General features: G+C 53.7%; 6 protein-coding genes across 6 annotated transcripts; 5 read left to right on the top strand and 1 right to left on the bottom strand.

The window, feature by feature from the left end:
- Positions 1-1,227: 1,227 nt before the first annotated feature.
- Positions 1,228-2,241, top strand: COL26b_005528 (uncharacterized protein; the record flags this gene model as incomplete). The annotated part of the gene is made up of 3 exons (XM_053178372.1): positions 1,228-1,452; positions 1,507-1,587; positions 1,639-2,241. The coding sequence occupies 3 exons, from the start codon at positions 1,228-1,230 to the stop codon at positions 2,239-2,241; spliced, it is 909 nt and encodes a 302-aa protein (XP_053037774.1).
- A 196-nt stretch (positions 2,242-2,437) lies between these two features.
- On the top strand, positions 2,438-3,031 carry COL26b_005527 (uncharacterized protein; the record flags this gene model as incomplete). Its single annotated transcript, XM_053178371.1, has 3 exons — positions 2,438-2,475; positions 2,528-2,911; positions 2,962-3,031. 3 exons carry the CDS (start codon positions 2,438-2,440, stop codon positions 3,029-3,031), a joined length of 492 nt encoding a protein of 163 aa, XP_053037773.1.
- A 766-nt stretch (positions 3,032-3,797) lies between these two features.
- Positions 3,798-4,797, bottom strand: COL26b_005526 (putative secondary metabolism biosynthetic enzyme; the record flags this gene model as incomplete). Its single annotated transcript, XM_053178370.1, has 2 exons — positions 3,798-4,410; positions 4,463-4,797. 2 exons carry the CDS (start codon positions 4,795-4,797, stop codon positions 3,798-3,800), a joined length of 948 nt encoding a protein of 315 aa, XP_053037772.1.
- Positions 4,798-5,659: 862 nt separating this feature from the next.
- Positions 5,660-6,561, top strand: COL26b_005525 (uncharacterized protein; the record flags this gene model as incomplete). The annotated part of the gene is made up of 2 exons (XM_053178369.1): positions 5,660-5,782; positions 5,839-6,561. 2 exons carry the CDS (start codon positions 5,660-5,662, stop codon positions 6,559-6,561), a joined length of 846 nt encoding a protein of 281 aa, XP_053037771.1.
- Positions 6,562-8,493: 1,932 nt separating this feature from the next.
- On the top strand, positions 8,494-11,959 carry COL26b_005524 (uncharacterized protein; the record flags this gene model as incomplete). The annotated part of the gene is made up of 5 exons (XM_053178368.1): positions 8,494-8,608; positions 8,677-8,795; positions 8,853-8,888; positions 8,956-11,031; positions 11,087-11,959. The coding sequence occupies 5 exons, from the start codon at positions 8,494-8,496 to the stop codon at positions 11,957-11,959; spliced, it is 3,219 nt and encodes a 1,072-aa protein (XP_053037770.1).
- A 1,719-nt stretch (positions 11,960-13,678) lies between these two features.
- Positions 13,679-17,241, top strand: COL26b_005523 (putative secondary metabolism biosynthetic enzyme; the record flags this gene model as incomplete). Its single annotated transcript, XM_053178367.1, has 6 exons — positions 13,679-13,966; positions 14,031-14,066; positions 14,121-14,517; positions 14,854-14,929; positions 14,977-15,461; positions 15,521-17,241. The coding sequence occupies 6 exons, from the start codon at positions 13,679-13,681 to the stop codon at positions 17,239-17,241; spliced, it is 3,003 nt and encodes a 1,000-aa protein (XP_053037769.1).
- Between the last annotated feature and the right edge of the window lie 484 nt (positions 17,242-17,725).

Raw genomic sequence — 17,725 nt, 5'->3', positions numbered from 1 at the left:
TCCGAATGGGTACAAAACCCCCCAACCCCCTTCTCACATGCAATTACCTAAGCCACATCCTCGGCGAAAACAGCTGACACGGGCTACTCCAGGCTTGTCACGACCCTTACTATCAAGTCCCTCGCACATCGCGATAACTTTCGTACTCGCTGCGAGATTATCCAAGGCCCGAAGGATAAGGCAAGTCCAAGTTGAAGCCAAAAAAAACTTGATTTAGAATGGATGGAGGACACCCTCTTATCACCCTTTTATGAACAACATCCCGGCGTATCGATAACGCTCTAGACCCCCTTTGTCTTCTTTACATTTGCCTGATTCAGCAACTGGCAGATTATGTCCCAGCAGCAGCAGCAGCAGCAGCAAAATGAGCCCTCCTCTGCCACTGCCTCTGTCCCGGCGTCGTCACCTCCTGCGGTCCGAACATTCAAGCGGGCTGCAGTGGCGTGCAAGGCTTGTAACCTGCGCAAAGTGAGGTGCACCGTCACGTTATCCGGCCCACCATGCGCCAACTGCTCTGTGGACGGCATTACGTGCGAGGTCCTGAGTCGTAAACGACGGCGGTAAGTTCCTTCGTGACTATTACCCTCTTAGAAGACGTACTAATTACCACAGCAACTCGGACCAACTCCCGACACATCCCGGGGGTGGACCCGCTGGTGGTGAGAACCCGTTGATCATCATCCCGCAACGGGGCCAACCCAAGCGCCGTCTTCTTGAGCCGCAAACAGCAGGCCCATATCCCCGGGAAAAGTCTGAAAGCTCAGAGAATCGCAATGTTCGAGGGGGCTCGGCGCCGCTTGAGGAGCACCGCCATGCCAATGATGGGCCCGGATCACCAACTCCCCCCGGACTACTGGCGAGGAACAACTCCGTGGGGGACGCATCTGCCCACACCACTCGGCCCTACGATGCCGTGAGAGCTCTGCTTCCCGCCAAAAACCAGCGATCGGCCCCGGATCCGTCCGATGCTACCGAGGACAGCTCCGCTTATGCAGAGACCCTTGAGGGCGGCAAGAACCGAGAGGACGGCTGCGTGCCTTTCTACCCCGGTAAGGACGCTTACCCTACCTGGCAGTGATGAGTGCCACGATGCACCTCGCATACCAACTTGTTTACATCAGAGCTTCTTGTTAACGTCACTACTTAGGAGACCAACGTGGCCCAGCATTCTTGATTGATATCTGTGAACCAAATCGATCCTCACAGGACAATCATTTCTTGGTACCCATGCCGTCGATCAAAGCTCTCGCCCCAGAGGATGTCAACTACCTACGATCCAAAGGCGCCTTTACGCTGCCTCCAGTTCGCGTTCGCGAGGCCATGATACGGTGCTACTTTCAATACGTTCATCCATTTGCCCCTATCCTTGATGCAAACGAGTTCATAACCGAGTATGAGAAAGGACGGAAGAGCCTCTTGTTGCTATGGAGCATGTTCATCGCGGCGGCAAGCGTAAGACATGCCGGGTTTTCTCAGTGTTGATACATAGCTAACTTGTGACTATAGTTTGTTGATGAAAGCCTGCTTACCGAGGACTTCTATCCCTCGAGGAGGGCGCTCAAGAGAGGCATGTATCAACGAGCAAAAGTGAGCGTCTCCAACTTGATCCTACTCATCTTTTCTCTAACTTGACACAAGGCACTTTATGATGCGGACTACGAAAAAGACAAAGTCACTCTCATTCAGTCTCTCTTCCTAATGGGACACTGGTATACCAGCACAGACGACCGTGCCGGCCCATGGCATTGGAACGGCATCGCCGTCAGCCTCTCTCACACCATCGGCCTCCATCGTCTCAACATGCCATGCCAACAGGCCTCCCAAGGAACGAAGCCATTCTGGAGACGTCTCTGGTGGTCGCTATATAGCCGTGAAGTATGGCTTTCACTGGGCCTCGGTCGACCGATGCGCATCGCCTTTGACGACTTTGACACCCCCATGCCGGCAGCCTGCGACGCGGACGTCCTCTCACCCGAGGTCGCGGGGAACCTCGGCCGAAAGTACCTTCCGGGCGAGCTCGGCTTCCTGTTCGACATCTGGCTCGAGTTTGTCGGACTCAGCGCGACGCTTGGCAATATCCTTTCGACGAATTACCGGGCAAAGGGTGTGAAGCCGTCGAGAGCTGACATTGAACGGAGCGAGAGCCAGATCCGGCCGTTTCAGACCCGGGTCCCGGATGCCACGAACCAAAGTCGGGTGGTTGCATCTCACATATACCAGTTCAAACTTTACTTTGAGTAAGTTGTCGAGAAGTCTGTAATATGCTGGGAATGGGAGCTTACGAGCGTTCAGAACGTCCATCATTGTCCTTTATCGACCCTTCATCCTAGATACCCCGCGAGAGATCCCGGCCGCTGATCAAGGCAACTGGAGGACCTTTGCATGCCAGAAAACCCGGACTGCCGCGTCCAATGCGAGCGCAGCAGTGAACTCCATGATGGCGGAGGATCTTATCCGTCTATGCCACACCATCACGTAAGTCAGCCACCTAGATGTTGGTCTGGAGTACAACTGACGCAACGAGCAGAGTCATCGCACTAGTGCCACCAATGCAGATTCACCTCTTCGAATCAACGTCGTCCAAACAAATGGCACGCCAAATGGGCAGACACAATCTCGCCTTGTGCATGGTTGCCATGGACGAGTTGCGCAAGAGCTACATCTCGGCAGAGGCGTCGTACAAACTCTTCGAGACCGCCATCAACAAAGTCGACAACGCCCCGCCTCACCAAGAGCATCAACCATCTCCCGCAGCGCCCACGGCGTCAACTACACCGGACGGCACAATGAATAGCAACACCTTCGCCGACTGGCCAGACGGTTACGGCCTGGGCAGCGCCAACATTATATCGAACATGTGGAGCCCCTTGCCCGGCGCATATCAGGACGACGCCTCCATATCCGGAACGCAGTAAGTGCCGCGAAGCTTCCACGAGAACACGAATCATTGACTTGGCGCAGCACCGATGCATGGCTGGATATTCAGTCGATGGACAGACTGTGGACACTGGACGACTTCAGCCTCCCGTAAAAGGGGCCAGCACCGCACCGCGACGATCAGTGAACGAAGTCCGGTCCCGCCATGCCTGTGGGATGAACTTTATTTTCACTGAGCAACTCATTCCAAATCCTCAGGCTCTGCTCTCGGGGTCCTTCCGGGGCCTCTTGGCCCGTCGGACGGGGTTCTGAGATGTCGCACAGATATCATGTTCTGCGGACCGGTTTTCGGTCGAATCCTATCGAGAACAGATGCAACACAATCATGAACCGGCGGCGCGCCGACGAATATTGAGGTGGCTCAGCGAGGGATTGCTCCGATCCCTGAGCACTGTGACCCACTTGTTGCCGAGGCCGAGGTGCCGAGGCACTTTGGCCGCTTTGGCGCTAGCATATGATGCTCTGCCTTAGTATGGGTGCGAATTGAGCTTCAAACTCATCCGTGGAACATGGACTGCGTATAATTGATGCTAATACTGGTGGAATTTTGATGTAAGATAGTGTGCCGATACCTCTAATGAGAGAACGACAGAATCTGGAGAAATTCTAGCTGACAGGCCAGTACCAGAGTGATTGCATGTATTTGCTGTTGATCTCTGCATCTAGAACTCCACAAGACATGAACGTTAGAAAACCTTCCAATTAAGCACGTAACTGCCTATTCACTAAATTGGAAGAATATAATCGCTGGTCAGTTTAAGATCTCAAAAACAATCTTACATTCAGAAGATACTAGAGATACAAAGGATCGCCTCGATCGTCACCAATGTTGCCCTAGCGAACGTGTAAGCCGAGCTGCCTCAGAGTTTAGCTTTCAACCCTGGAATCGCCTCCTTGGCTCCAGGTTTCCACCACGGCCAGAATGGAAACTCAGATCTATCGATGTCTCCAGCAAACTCCGGCTTTCTCTTCTCCATGAACGACCTTAGACCCTCGACATTGTCCGGTGACCCCGCTGAAGCAATGAAGGTCCTCGAGTCCAGCAAATGAGTTTCCTCAGGTGTGTCGGGGCAGTAAAGCATCAGGTCCCTCATTAACTTGGTGCTCATGAGGGATGTGTTCTCCGCCATATCAACCGCCGTGTCTACCGCGTACTTGAGTGTGGCTTCCGGGGTCGGGAGGTTATTCGAGAAGAGGCCGCTGACCATAGGGTCCGACGCAGCATACGTGTTGCCCGTCGCCGTCATATGCATCGCCCTTGCGAGGCCAACAAGCTTGGGAAGGTAAAAGGCACTGACGGATTCCATGGTGAATCCCCGACGAGCGAAAGGCATGCTGAGCTTTGCGTCCTTCCACGCCACTCGGATTGTGGCTGACAGGATCGAGGTTAGGCCAAAACCTGCCGCAGCACCGTTGACGGCTACGATTGTTGGTTTGATGCAGTTGGAAATAGCCAGAGCAACTCTGCCGCCTCTGTACACAAGTGTTAGTAGCTGCGTTTCGACGTAAATCATGAGTGACTTACGGGTCTTTCCATTCCTTCATTGTCTTTTCGTTCTCCTTGATCTTCAAAAGCCCCTCCGGGCCACCCGAGAGATCCATTCCGACGCAGAATGACTTGCCCGCGCCGGTAAGCACAATGGCCCGTACACGCGTATCTCTGTTAAAGAGATTGAAGACCGATTCGAGCTCTGTGAGGATATTCTCGTTAACCGCGTTGTGCCGTTTGGGCCTGTTGAGAGTAACGATGACTACTTTGGTCGCAGTAGGTGCGTCGGCGGGGACATGGCTAATCAATATGTCCTTGTAGCCCGCAGATGTGTACGACTGGGGGATTGCTGTATTATCAGAATGAGACATGGTACGGAAGGACTTGATTGAATCAATCGCTGGATTCTGTGGACGGGTCTGTTCAAGTAAAAATTCACTGCAGTGTTTGCTTGATATCTAGGCTTCTTTCCTCCGCGGATCTGATACGATTTCTCTCTTAATTCAACGGCAATCGCATCTCAGATTGATTATTGTACACCTCGGTATTTGTTCATCCCCTCTCGACGCCAGGAGATAAAGTTCGCGATGAACAATGCCGAAGTCACTGGTGACTGGACTGATCCGTTGGCTTATGACGAGCTCTTCTATTTCGATGGCAGAAGTAAGTTGACGTCCGAAGTCACTGCCTATTATTTGGAGTCCATTTGTATGCCATACTAACTCTGTACAGTCTGATCTCCGTGACTCCTGGGCCTCTCCACGGAGTACTCCGTACGGACTGCCGGAAGTCTCGGCGGCCCACAAAGTACCGAGGTCCGCCAATGATCCCAAACACAGGTGCCTTTCCTTGGAGTGTTGTGTGAATATTGTTTGCTCCCAGAATTTGGGGATTTTGGACGAAGTATCCCATCTGGGAATGTTCCCCGACGCAGACTTGATCAACTTTTTCGTAGAGTTGGGGTGCCTGATCGAAAACCCGCCTCAACAGATTGCACGATGGAATCTCAACAGATGCGGGGATATCTACGAGACGAGGAGAAGACCCAAGATGTAGGTTGTTATCGTGATTGTTGACCCACAGGTCGTTGGATGTTTGCGGGAACAATTATGACGCAGCTTTCTTATTTGAATGCTGTTTGCGCTTCATGGCTTAGGAGCCCAAGCATCGTATATGCAGCAATTCAAACTCAATTGCAAAGCATCAAGAGAGTGTCCAACTACAACGGGAAAAATGGCCGTTGCGTGGAGTAGTCTTGCACCTTATGGGCACGTAGTTCACTCGCTCTTTACCTTCAAGGCATTGTTGATTGGGCTAGCATTAGCCAATGTCAAGAGCTGGCATTTCATGTGGACGGTAAGTCAACGAGAGTCAACGTAAACTGTAGATGATGTCTTTAACTCTAGATACAGATCCGGTTTCTACGCGCATTCATTCGACGCCTTACCGACACCGCGCCCCCGAAGCACCTGAGCCCACGATGTCTTTTCCTGCCCGCGATCTCCGCCACCCGCTCGCCGATGCTAGAGTGTGACTACAACATGCACAAGTCCAACTCGACCTACTTCACCGATCTCGACATGTCGCGGGGCAATATTAGTCTTGTCCTTTTTCGCAAACCCTTCAACCCGTTCCCTGGACCTAAGCATTTCATTATGATCCTCGGGGGCGCAAATTGCGTCTGGCGCAAGGAGATCGCACCTTACGAGGCATACGAGTTGTGGACGAGGGTGTTGACATGGGACGAGAAGTGGATTTACCTGGTCTCCCATTTCGTCAAGGCTGGCAAGTTCGTACCCAGCGAGTACGCGATGCAGCCTAGCCCGACGGCGAAGAAGGGCAGAAATCGAGGGAATACTGAGAATGACCCTCAAGAGGATCCACAAAAGGCCGTGTTTGCGTCTTCGATTGCGAGGTATGTTTTCAAGAACGGAAGGAAGACTGTGCCTCCTGAAAAGGCTTTGTTGGAGTGCGGGTTGCTGCCTGGCGATGAAGTTGAACTGGCTGAGGTTGAGAGGTTGCGACTGAAATGGCTTCCTGTCGCGCAACTCAAGTCGGGCTGGGATGCCGTTCACGAGTTGTTCGAGCCGGGGGAGCTTGCTCTCGGCCGGTACACTGACCTATGGTGGCGGTAGGGTCTTCCTTGCGACTGCGATGAAGACACGGCTCACAAAGAGCAATTACGAGTTTAAGGTTCCCTACTAGACTTGGATGGCTTGTTGCAGGTTAATAAAAAGACATATTGATGTACATGTTCCCGTGGTATGCAGAAACTTTGATATCAATTGACAGCATAAGTATTCTTCATGGTTGGCGGAACGACCAAGTGTCACTGCTATTGTTTTGTCTCCGAAGTTTACGCTGCCGCACTTCGCAGCATGGTCCGCCTTGCATCGACGGCGGAGCTGTCTTGCTGTGTGCTGATGGGGGTAAAAAGTAATCCTCTGCTTGCAATTGGAGAATTGAGATAAACGCCGGCGGTGAAAATCCAAGACATCGTGTCCCGCATCCCACATTCCCTAGGGCTGGGCGAGCTGGGTACGTGTCAGTCACCCTGTGTCGGGCCTATTCCCTGATCTGCAGTCTTAAACTCTAGAAGTTTAGGGCGCTCAGCTGGCGTTATGTTGCGTCATTATGTCTATGTTCCCCGCAAAGTGCAAACGAGAACGAGCCGTCGAATGTACCAAAGCAAGGCATTGTAGCTGGAGTCACGGATGACATATGCGTTGGGCAGACTGCTGACAATGGCGCGGGCAAGCATAGGAACGTTAAGTTGGTGGTTAAAGCTAACCACAAACCACGGAAACTCGCGATGGCCGACAGCCAAAACAAACTGCCGGCGAACCGTGGGATCCGTGGTGCGGCGACGGAGCGGGAGGCGTGCCATCTCGGTCTGGCCGACGGAACGGGATGGAGCAATTTGGCTGCCGGCACTTTACACGAACTGCGCCCGCGCGGAACGGGTTAGGGGCGGTATTCAACGCTGCGTGTGCCGTGTGTGCCTGTCAAGGAGCATGCGCTAGGGGATCTGATCTCGGGAATGGCACCCCTGGATGGAGGGGCCATGTACTCATCCCTATTCCAGGGCTCTAGGCAAACGGTTGGGTCTGGCACTGCTGCGTTGTAACTTGTTGGGGGCCTTGTTTTATCTGAGTGGTTTCTGGGCAGATTCTTCAAAGAGAAATGGGCTCATGAATCGGTGGCCTCGGCACAAGAGACTGCTCTGCGCGTTTTCTAATCAGTCTAATCAGCATTGGATCGTGATAGGGCCAAGAACGGGGGCTCAAATCCGATCCTGCAGTGCTGACCGACGACCCCTGACTCACCGCCCACAGGCCGCATGTTAAGCGTCTTACGGCGTACATGGCTCTCTGCCTTAGTGTTGTCGTACCGTCTATTATGCGTACGGGCGCAAGTAGATTATCTTCTGCTGAATTTCCATAGGTCGTCCGCCCAAGACCGTCGTCGGAGACTCGAGTGAGACGGAGTAGGAGGATCGGCTGGTCGGACGGTCGGATGGTGGAAGGGAACATGATCAATGGCAAAACACGTTGAACCAAACAAACTCGACACTGAAAGTCTGACAGACAGCACTGGAGTTTCTGAAGTCGGCAGCGGATTTGGGATGGCGCCGAATGCCTTGTTTCACTGCAGACGGGGACGGGCGGGATGACCGAATTAGGCGACGAGCTGGCGCGATTCCGTTCGTCTCGACCACTGACGTCGCCGGGATTAGCCCACCTGTCTGTCTTGTCGCCGTGGAAAAGTGGGAATTTGGAAATCTTTTTTCGGGCATGATATCAGCGTTCATCCTGGCGCTCCACGCATGATGATGGGACCGAGGCATAACGCCAACACCGCGACGAGGGAGATTAGCCACGTCCGTTTATGGGGCCAAGCCTTCTGCAATTGTGAATATTATCAGCCTCGAATCCCTTCTTTTTAAGACCGGCTTCGTTCTCTTCTGATCCAAGCTAAAGTGCACTGGGAGATCCGAGTCTGTACATCCAACACGCCGACACATCACTCAACACTACCACCACCACCAAACACATCACACAAGAAACATGTCAGAAACAGTATCGATCCCTGAGCCCTATGGGCTGCCGCTTCTCGGCAATATTAACGACATCGACCCTGAATTCCCTCTCGGGTCCATGACCTCGCTGGCTGACCAGTACGGTAAGCTTACACCTCTGGCTGCGGCCCCTATCTTATCGATGACAAGCATCTGACACCTGTGCGCCAAGGCGAGATCTACCGCCTGCATTTCCCTGGACGGTCTCTGGTGTTCGTCTCAACGCAAGCTCTGGTCAACGAGACCTGTGATGAGAAGAGATTCAAGAAGTGCGTGAACTCAGCACTGAATGTAAGTCGCCTCGTTCCATAGAGCTTTTGAAAATTGTGAGTTCTAACATCCACCCAGGAAATCAGAGATGGCGTGCACGATGGTCTTTTCACAGTAAGTTCCGGCGGGGTTCATGAGGATTAGGCACTGGAAAATGAGCAGCTCTTAACCGCGAGAACAGGCGAAGATGGGCGAGGAGAACTGGGGGATTGCGCACCGCGTCCTCATGCCTGCATTCGGTCCCCTCTCTATTCGCAACATGTTCGACGAGATGCACGATATCGCCACACAACTGACGCTGAAATGGGCGCGATATGGCCCTGATGAACCGATCATGGTTACCGACGACTTCACGCGACTCACCCTCGATACTCTCGCGTTATGCTCTATGGGATACCGTTTCAACAGCTATTACTCACCAACCCTGCACCCTTTTATCGAGGCCATGGGCGATTTCCTGACTGAGGCTGGTAACAAGCCCCGCCGGCCGCCTCTGCCCGGCGTCTTCTTCCGCGCGAAGGACCAGAAGTTCAAGGACGACATTGAGATTCTCAGAAACACCGCCAAGGGAGTTTTGGAATCAAGAAAGGCCGAGGGCGAGAAGAGCACCCGCCGCGATTTGCTCACTGCCATGTTGGAGGGTGTTGACACGAAGACCGGAAAGAAGATGACTGACGAGAGCATCATGGACAACCTGATTACCTTCTTGATCGCAGGACATGAGACCACATCAGGTCTACTTTCATTCGCCTTCTATCAACTACTGAAGCACCCCGAGTGCTACCAGAAGGCCCAGCAGGAAGTCGACAGCGTCGTCGGCAAGGGACAGATTCACGTCGACCACCTCTCCAAGCTCCCGTACATCAACGGCGTCCTTCGCGAAACCCTCCGTGTGAACGCCACCATCCCCGTGTTTAGTGTTGAGGCTTTCGAGGACACTCTGCTTGCAGGCAAGTATCCCGTGAAGGCAGGCGAGGTCATTATCAACCTGCTGGCCAAGTCTCACCTGGACCCCCTCGTCTATGGCGACGACGCCACCGAGTTCAAGCCAGAGCGCATGTTCGACGAGAACTTCAACCGCCTCCAGAAGGAATTTCCCAACTCGTGGAAGCCTTTCGGCAACGGCATGAGAGCCTGTATCGGCCGCCCCTTCGCCTGGCAGGAGGCCCTCCTAGTCATGGTCATGCTCCTCCAGAACTTCAACTTCGTTCTGGACCCCAACTACAGCTTCGGCGTCAAGCAGACTCTCACCATCAAGCCCAAGGACATGCATATGCGCGCCATTCTGCGCGACAATCTCACGCCGACGACCCTCGAGCGCCGCCTGGCCGGTCTCGCCGAGCCCGAGAAGGCGACCAACGGTAACAGCGCGAACGGAGCCGCCGCCGCCGCTCAAGAGGGCGGCAAGCCGATGACCATTCTCTACGGTTCCAACAGCGGAACTTGCGAGGCTTTGGCTCAGCGTGTCGCCTCTGATGCTTCGTCCCATGGCTTCCGTGCCACCAAGATCGACTGCATGGACAGCGCCAACGGCAGCCTGCCAACCGACCAGCCCGTCATCATCATCACAGCTTCATACGAGGGCCAGCCCCCTGACAATGCGGGTCACTTTGTTGCCTGGATTGAGGGCCAGGACAAGGAGAAGTCACCCCTCAAGGGCGTCAACTACGCTGTCTTCGGATGCGGTCACAAGGACTGGGTGCAGACCTTCCACCGCATCCCGAAGTTGGTTGACACCACTCTCGAGCAGCTCGGCGCGAGCCGTCTGGCCGAGGCTGGTCTTACGGATGCCTCGACTGGCGAGGTCTTCACCAACTTCGAGACCTGGGAAGATGATGTGCTCTGGCCTGCCCTGACCAGCAAGTACAACACCACTTCCGCCGACGACAGCAAGACTAAGGGTGTCGATGTTACCATCAGCAACCCTCGCACCTCAACCCTCCGCCAGGACGTCAAGGAGGCCTCCGTGGTTAAGACCGAGACCCTCACCAAGGGCGGAGACCCCAGGAGTATCAAGAAGCACATCGAGATCAAGCTGCCTGAGGGCATGACCTATACTGCTGGCGACTACCTGGCTGTCCTGCCGATCAACCCCAAGGAGACCGTCCACCGCGCGATGCGCCGCTTCCACCTTGCCCGCGATGCTCATCTCAGCATCAAGACTGACGGACCTACGTCCCTCCCCGTCGACACCTCCATCCCCGCCGATGACATCCTCAGCCACTACGTGGAGCTTTCGCAGCCCGCAACAAAGAGAGTAAGTAGCACATGCTAAAACAAACTCGCACGAACATAGGTTAACCAATCTTTAGAATCTCCTCGCTCTCGCGGAATACGTCAAGGATGAAGACACCAAGGCCAACTTGACCCGTTTGTCTGGAGATGCCTACGCCGACGAGATCAGCACGAAGCGCGTCTCCGTTCTCGACCTGCTCGAGCGTCACCCCTCCATCGACTTGCCGATCGGCGTGTTCCTCACCATGCTGCCCCCCATGCGCGTCAGACAGTACTCCATCTCCTCTTCGCCCATGGCTTACCCCTCCAACGTCACTCTCACCTTCTCCGTTCTCAACGAGCCGTCCCTCTCCGGCCAAGGTCCGCACATCGGCGTCGCATCCTCCTACCTCGACTCCTTGGCCGAGGGCGACACCCTCCACGTTGCTATCCGCCCGTCCCACGCGGCCTTTAGCCTCCCGTCCGACCCCGAAAGAACGCCCATGATCTGTGTCGCCGCCGGTACCGGCCTCGCGCCCTTCCGCGGCTTCATCCAGGAGCGCGCCACCATGATCGCCGCCGGCAGAACCCTAGCTCCCGCGCTCCTGTTCTTCGGCTGCAGATCCCCCGAGCACGACGATCTCTACCGCGAGCAGTTCGACAAGTGGGAGGCCCTCGGCGCCGTCTCCGTCCGCCGCGCTTTCAGCCGCGACTGCGACAAGAGCGAGGGTTGCAGGCACGTCCAGGACCGCATGTGGAAGGACCGCGAGGAGCTTCTGGACCTTTGGAAGCAGGGTGCCAAGGCCTATGTATGCGGCTCCCGTGGCGTGGCCGAGTCGGCCAAGGAGACCATCATCAAGATCAAGGTCGAGACGGAGAAGGCTAAGGGCGAGGAGGTTGACCCGGAGAACATGAAGGAATGGTTCGAGTCGCTCAGGAACATGCGCTACGTGACGGATGTTTTCGACTAAGCAGACTGCGAGTGTGGGATAGATCAAACTTATAGACGGGGGACTGGAGTTCAAGCGATTTGATAACATGTAATAAATACCCGCAAATAGACAATCACAACTGTTGCTTTTCACTGGAATTTCGTCACATTTTCTCTATGCTATGCATTATCTACAGTGATATTATTTCCTGATCGGGACGCCAGAGGCACCTGGTTGGTTCGGAGCTGCTCACCCTCGTCTTGGCTAACCAACGCCAAGAATGATGGTACCGACGACAGCAAACAATCACTTTTCTACCAGAAGCCTCGAACCTTGTACGGTAGTCGGAGAGACAAGGCGACCTGCCGACTCAATGATATAGTTGCCCGCGCGGTTAAAAGTTCCGAGGAAGGAGGTCAGATTGGCCGTTCTTCAGCTGAGCGGACGATGGGCGTCTTCCCGTTCGGTGATCGCGCTCCACTCGTCCCGTCGGACAACGAACGCGGGCCGGTTGACTTTCACAGGCGAAGTTTAACTGATTCCCTGGATCTCCGGGTAAGACTTGCGGACATAGCGTTGCATGTGGACTGGACAGTCTACAACTACCGGTGGCATCGAACCAAGCTTTCTCTCAAGGGAACCCCTGATCGTTCATCTCTACACCCTCCCATCTCCTCGGTACGATTCTTAGAGAACGCCGATGTAATGGGGATATGACGCATTTTGATGACTGAATGCTTACCTGCTCTTCGGCATCACTTGCGATAAGCCGGTTGTAGCTCAACAGACGTAGGGAAACTTCCTCGTAGCATGGCCTAGGCCTCCAGCACCCAGGCTAGTCATTGTACACACAAGATTCATGGTCGCATACGTCGTATCGAGACCGAGACGAAAGGCCCCAAAAAACATCCGCCAAGCTATGGCCAAGCTTCCCAGCTTCCCCGCACGACTGGACGGAATGCCGAGGCATAATCACCGTCTACCGCAGATGTTGGGACGAATAGTTGCAAATGAGTCTCAGCCAGCGTCTCCTAAGTAACATCTCAAACGTCGAGAAGCCCGTTCAATATGTACAGATAGGAATGGTTGGAGAGATGCGAGGTGGGTGATAGACTTAAGTGAAGGGACGGCGAACTACAGCCCACATAGTCTATACGACTCGTGAACAACCACCAGATATTTATCGGAGAAACTGAAAGACATCGTGGAGTTCCACGTAAAGCCTAGCATATTGATTAGCCTTGCCCGATTAATTTACATTCATCATGATGCCGTGAGGCGTAAGATTTGGCCATGCGTCACTCAACAATGTTCAAGGTGACACCCAGATAGATGGACGTTTTCGGCACCCACTTTCCTCTTACGCTTCGGCGCCGAACCGCCAGTTCTGCCGCACTTTTGTGGCCAAGGACCGGCGGCCGCAATTGAGCGACAAGGGGACTCAGCCTCCAACTCCGGCCGACCCGGGGAAGAAACTCTGTAACGAATGCAAGCAAAACCAATTCGTAGCTGGCCGTAGAACCATCATTCTACCGAAATAGACTCCCTCGGTTTTAAACTTCCCCTCGTTATCTCCTTCTATTTGCTTAGAAATGCCGCGAATCCCTCACGTGTCGTCCCATCTCTGCTGTTAGAACCGAGGGACAGCCGAGTGCATATAGAAGATGCCGGGCTCCCGCCCCCCTACCACAGAAAGCGTACCGCAGTCTCATTCTTGTTTAGCAGTGATTTGACTTGATAACTTAACCAACAGCAAACATGGCAACTACAACCATACAAGTCACGGAGCCCGCCACCCTCCGCTCTAATGGAAATCTCACGGTCCCCAACATCATTGATCAGAGGGCCGCGTATGAGCCTCTGAGAGAAGCGTGCTCCATTCCCCGCACCGCCAATCCTCGCGATGGTTGGAGAATCATCACGTACAAGGAACTGGCCAATTGTGTCAACTATATGGCCCAGGTGATCTTGCAGAATTACGGTGCACCTCCGAAAGACACCTTTCCCACAGTTTGCTACATTGGGCCAAATGACATTAGATACGGGGTAAGCAAAGATACTTGAAATACGAACACAATCTTGAGCTGTTTCAAAACTGACCATCGCGTAGATTATGATTGTTGCCGCCATCAAGGCTGGCTATAAGGTTTTGTTTCGTTTCTGCGGCACGCCCGTCCATGTTGACTAACAATTTTTCAAGTCCCTCTTCGTGTCCCCAAGAAACCCGCTTGAGGCACAATTGAATCTCTTCAATCTTTCCAACTGCCAGATTGTGGCACGCCCAAAGTCTCATACTGCCGTGGTCGATTTATGGTTGAAGAACCGACCAATGGATGTTCTCGAAGTCGAGGACCTGGAATCCATCTTAGCACAGCCAGAGGTTCCCTCCATCCCCTACACGAAGACCCAGGCCGAGGCCGAGTGGGATCCCTTTGTCGTTCTTCACACCAGCGGTAGTACAGGACTTCCGAAGCCAATCGTTGTCAAGCATGGATCTGTCGCCATGACCGACACTCTTCGCCAATTGCCCTCCTGGAATGGCACTGTGCCCACTGGGCAGGCTATGGATGCCAGAACCAAACGGCATTTCAGTCCCAGTAGGTGTTGTCCTCACGCCACAGAAAGACCTCCTCTGACGCGATCGACAGTGCCTTTGTTTCACGCTGGTGGCGTTTATGGTTTTCTTGGCACCATGGTTTTGGGAGGAAAGCCTCTTGCACTTCCTTACGCTGACCGTCCTTTGACTCCTGAACTTTGCATCGATTGCATTAAATACTCGAAGGCGGACAGTGCTGGACTTCCTCCCTCAGTCTTGGAGGAAATTTCTCACCGCCCCGAGCAGATCGCAGAGTTGAAGAACCTTGCATTTGTCGGGTTTGGAGGCGGTAGGTGCAGCTGATGTGGAAATGGTATGGTGACTGACAGCCTTGAAGGTCCTTTGAGTCAGGAGGCCGGCGACACGTTGGTCAGAAACGGAGTCCATCTGATTAATATCATTGGTGCGACTGAGTAGGTTTCCCATCCTCCTCTTCGGCTTAATAACTAACGTCTTTCAGGACTCTGCCCATGTGCGTGTGGTACCAAAAGAACCCGGAGCTTTGGCAGTATTTCATTTACAATGATGAGTACTCTGGACTCGAATGGCGCAGGGCAACAGGTGAAGACAACGTCTACGAGATGGTCATTACTCGCAAGTCGAAGCAAGTGCCAATTCAAGGAATCTTCTACACTTTCCCGGACAAGGAAGAGTACAACACCAGCGATTTGTACAAGCCTCATCCGACGCTGCCGAACCATTGGAAGTTCTACGGCAGAGCGGACAACATTCTCAACCTGTCCAATGGAGAGAAGTTGAATCCTACCGATATGGAAGACATCATCATGGGCCACGCTGAAGTCCGGAACGCGCTCATCGTTGGGGCCTGGAAGTTCCAGCCTGCACTCATTGTCGAGCCGATGACATATCCGAAGACCAAGGAGCAAGAAGACGACTTGATTGACCGCTTGATGCCGACAATCGCCGAGGCAAACAAAATCATTGGTAGGGAGCCAAGTCCTCAGCTATTTTCATCCTTGACGTTGTACTGATATCCCTACTAGCTACACACGGGCGGCTTGTCAGACATTTGATCATGTTGGCCAAGCCCGAGAAGCCGTTCCTCCTAGCTGACAAAGGAACTGTGAAGAGAGCCGCCACGGTCAAACTGTATCACGACGAGATCGAGGACCTTTATGCCAACCCCAGGGAGATTCCCCTCGACAGAGTTCCACGTCTTGATCTCACCTCTGAGGCTGCGCTTGCCCAGTCGATTGAGAAGCTCTTCCGTGAGCATCTTGGAGTGCCTCGCATGGAACCCAACACCGATTTCTTTGCCGCTGGCATGGACTCTCTTCAGATAATTACTGCTGCTCGACTTGTCACCGCAAGCCTTCGTGTCACGGACAAGTCTTACAGCGGAGCTAATATCGAAGCGCGCGACATGTATGCTCACGCAAGCCCTATTCAGCTTGCCGGCCACATCCTCCAGAACGTTGTTCGTGGCCAGGCAAATGGAGAGGCCAGCTCCGATGGTCCCAGCGTTGAACCCATGAAGGAGCTCTACAATCGCCTTTCACAGAACTTGATCCATGCCAAGTCTGGTAGACCGGAGGCTCGGAAGAGTAACCAGACTGTCATCTTGACCGGATCTACGGGTAACATGGGCTCGTATCTTCTCGACGAGCTGGTCCGGAACCCTCAAGTCAGCAAGGTCATCTGTTTCAACAGATCTCCCGATGGAGGTGCTGGCAAGCAGGAGAAGGCCATGGAGGAGCGCGGATTAGTGTCTCCCAGCAAGAGCGGCAAAGTCGAATTCTTCCACATCAACCTGGCACAGCCAAACATGGGTTTGCGCGAGGAGGTCTATGGACGTCTTTTGAAGGAGGTTGACCGTGTGGTTCACAACGCCTGGGCCGTGAACTTCAACATGCCCTTCGAGGCATTTGAGCCTCACGTCAAAGGCGTGCGTAACTTGGCCGACTTCGCTGCGAAAGCAGACAGACGTGTTGTCATGGTGTTTGTCTCTACCATCGGCACTGTGAGTGGCTGGACTCCGGATCGTGGTCCGGTTCCAGAGGAATCTCTCCGAGGAGATTGGAAGATTGGCGGTGGTATCGGATACGGCAGGAGCAAGCTCGTGTCCAGCATGATCTTGGAAGACGCCGCAAAGGTCGGAGACTTCCCGTTGTCAGTGGTTCGCGTCGGACAGATCGCTGGACCTCTTGCCGAGCAAGGTGCCTGGAGTCGTCAGGAGTGGCTGCCATCCATCATCGCCAGCAGTCTCCACATCAAGGCACTGCCAAAGAACCTAGCCACCATGAACGAGGTGTCTTGGGTTCCCGTGGAAATCATGTCAAGAATGATCTTGGATGTCGGCGGCCTCACAAAGGAATCGACTGAGTACCACGAGGGATACTTCACTGGTGCCAACCCCTCTCCGACATCATTTGATGAGTTCGTGCCTTCTATTCAGCAGTACTACGGCAAAAGCCGTCTTCCTGACCTTGTGACGTTTCCTGAGTGGGTCAAGCGTCTCGAGGCGAGCAAGACGGCCAGCAGAGATTCAGGCGCCGAGCGCAACCCTGGGTTGAAGTTGCTGGACTTCTACCGCGGGGTATCGCAGGGAGATGAGAAGACGACGAAGGAGTTCATCACAAAGAGGACAGCAGCAGCAAGTCCATCTCTCCGGTCAGTAGGACCTGTCACGCCGGAGTTGATGATCCATTGGTGCAAGCAGTGGAAGTACGAGACTCCTGCTTCAGCTCGTGCTGGTCGTTTGTAATCGGTTGGTTTTCTGCGGGGTGTTGATGATAAATGTAGACTGAGAAACAGATTGAATCGAAGAGACTTTGAATGTTGCCACGTTACACATGTCATTTCCAAATACGACAGCTCTTAGAGTAGGGTGCTTGGGTCTACCCTTTTACGTGACCCCGGCACTTGCGATGGTTTCCCTCTCCTGAATTACATGTGGCTCATGTAATTCGGTTCATCAAGAATTCATGTTCTCCATTGGAGAAAGGTCAGAGGGCCTGGGACCTCTCACTATTTCTCGCCTAGCTGCCTAAGTCCTCCTCGAAAGAGGTCCTCTCAGCCCTTTCTTGGCAGCGATTTTGCGCTTAAGCAGCCAGCCCACCAACTTCGAAGATCGTGCCTCAGTGAGACAGACGTAGGCACGCACCAAGCACAGGTGCCCATAGGATGCAACACTTGGTAGTCAACGAGACTTTCTAGGTTCGACACGAGATTCGTTACAATTGGATACA

This window comes from Colletotrichum chrysophilum (genome assembly GCF_026319265.1).
Source record: "Colletotrichum chrysophilum strain AFK26 chromosome Unknown scaffold_37, whole genome shotgun sequence".
Classification (NCBI taxonomy): domain Eukaryota; kingdom Fungi; phylum Ascomycota; class Sordariomycetes; order Glomerellales; family Glomerellaceae; genus Colletotrichum; species Colletotrichum chrysophilum.
Note: the sequence above shows the minus strand (reverse complement) of the source record. Positions and strands in the feature narration are given on the sequence as shown.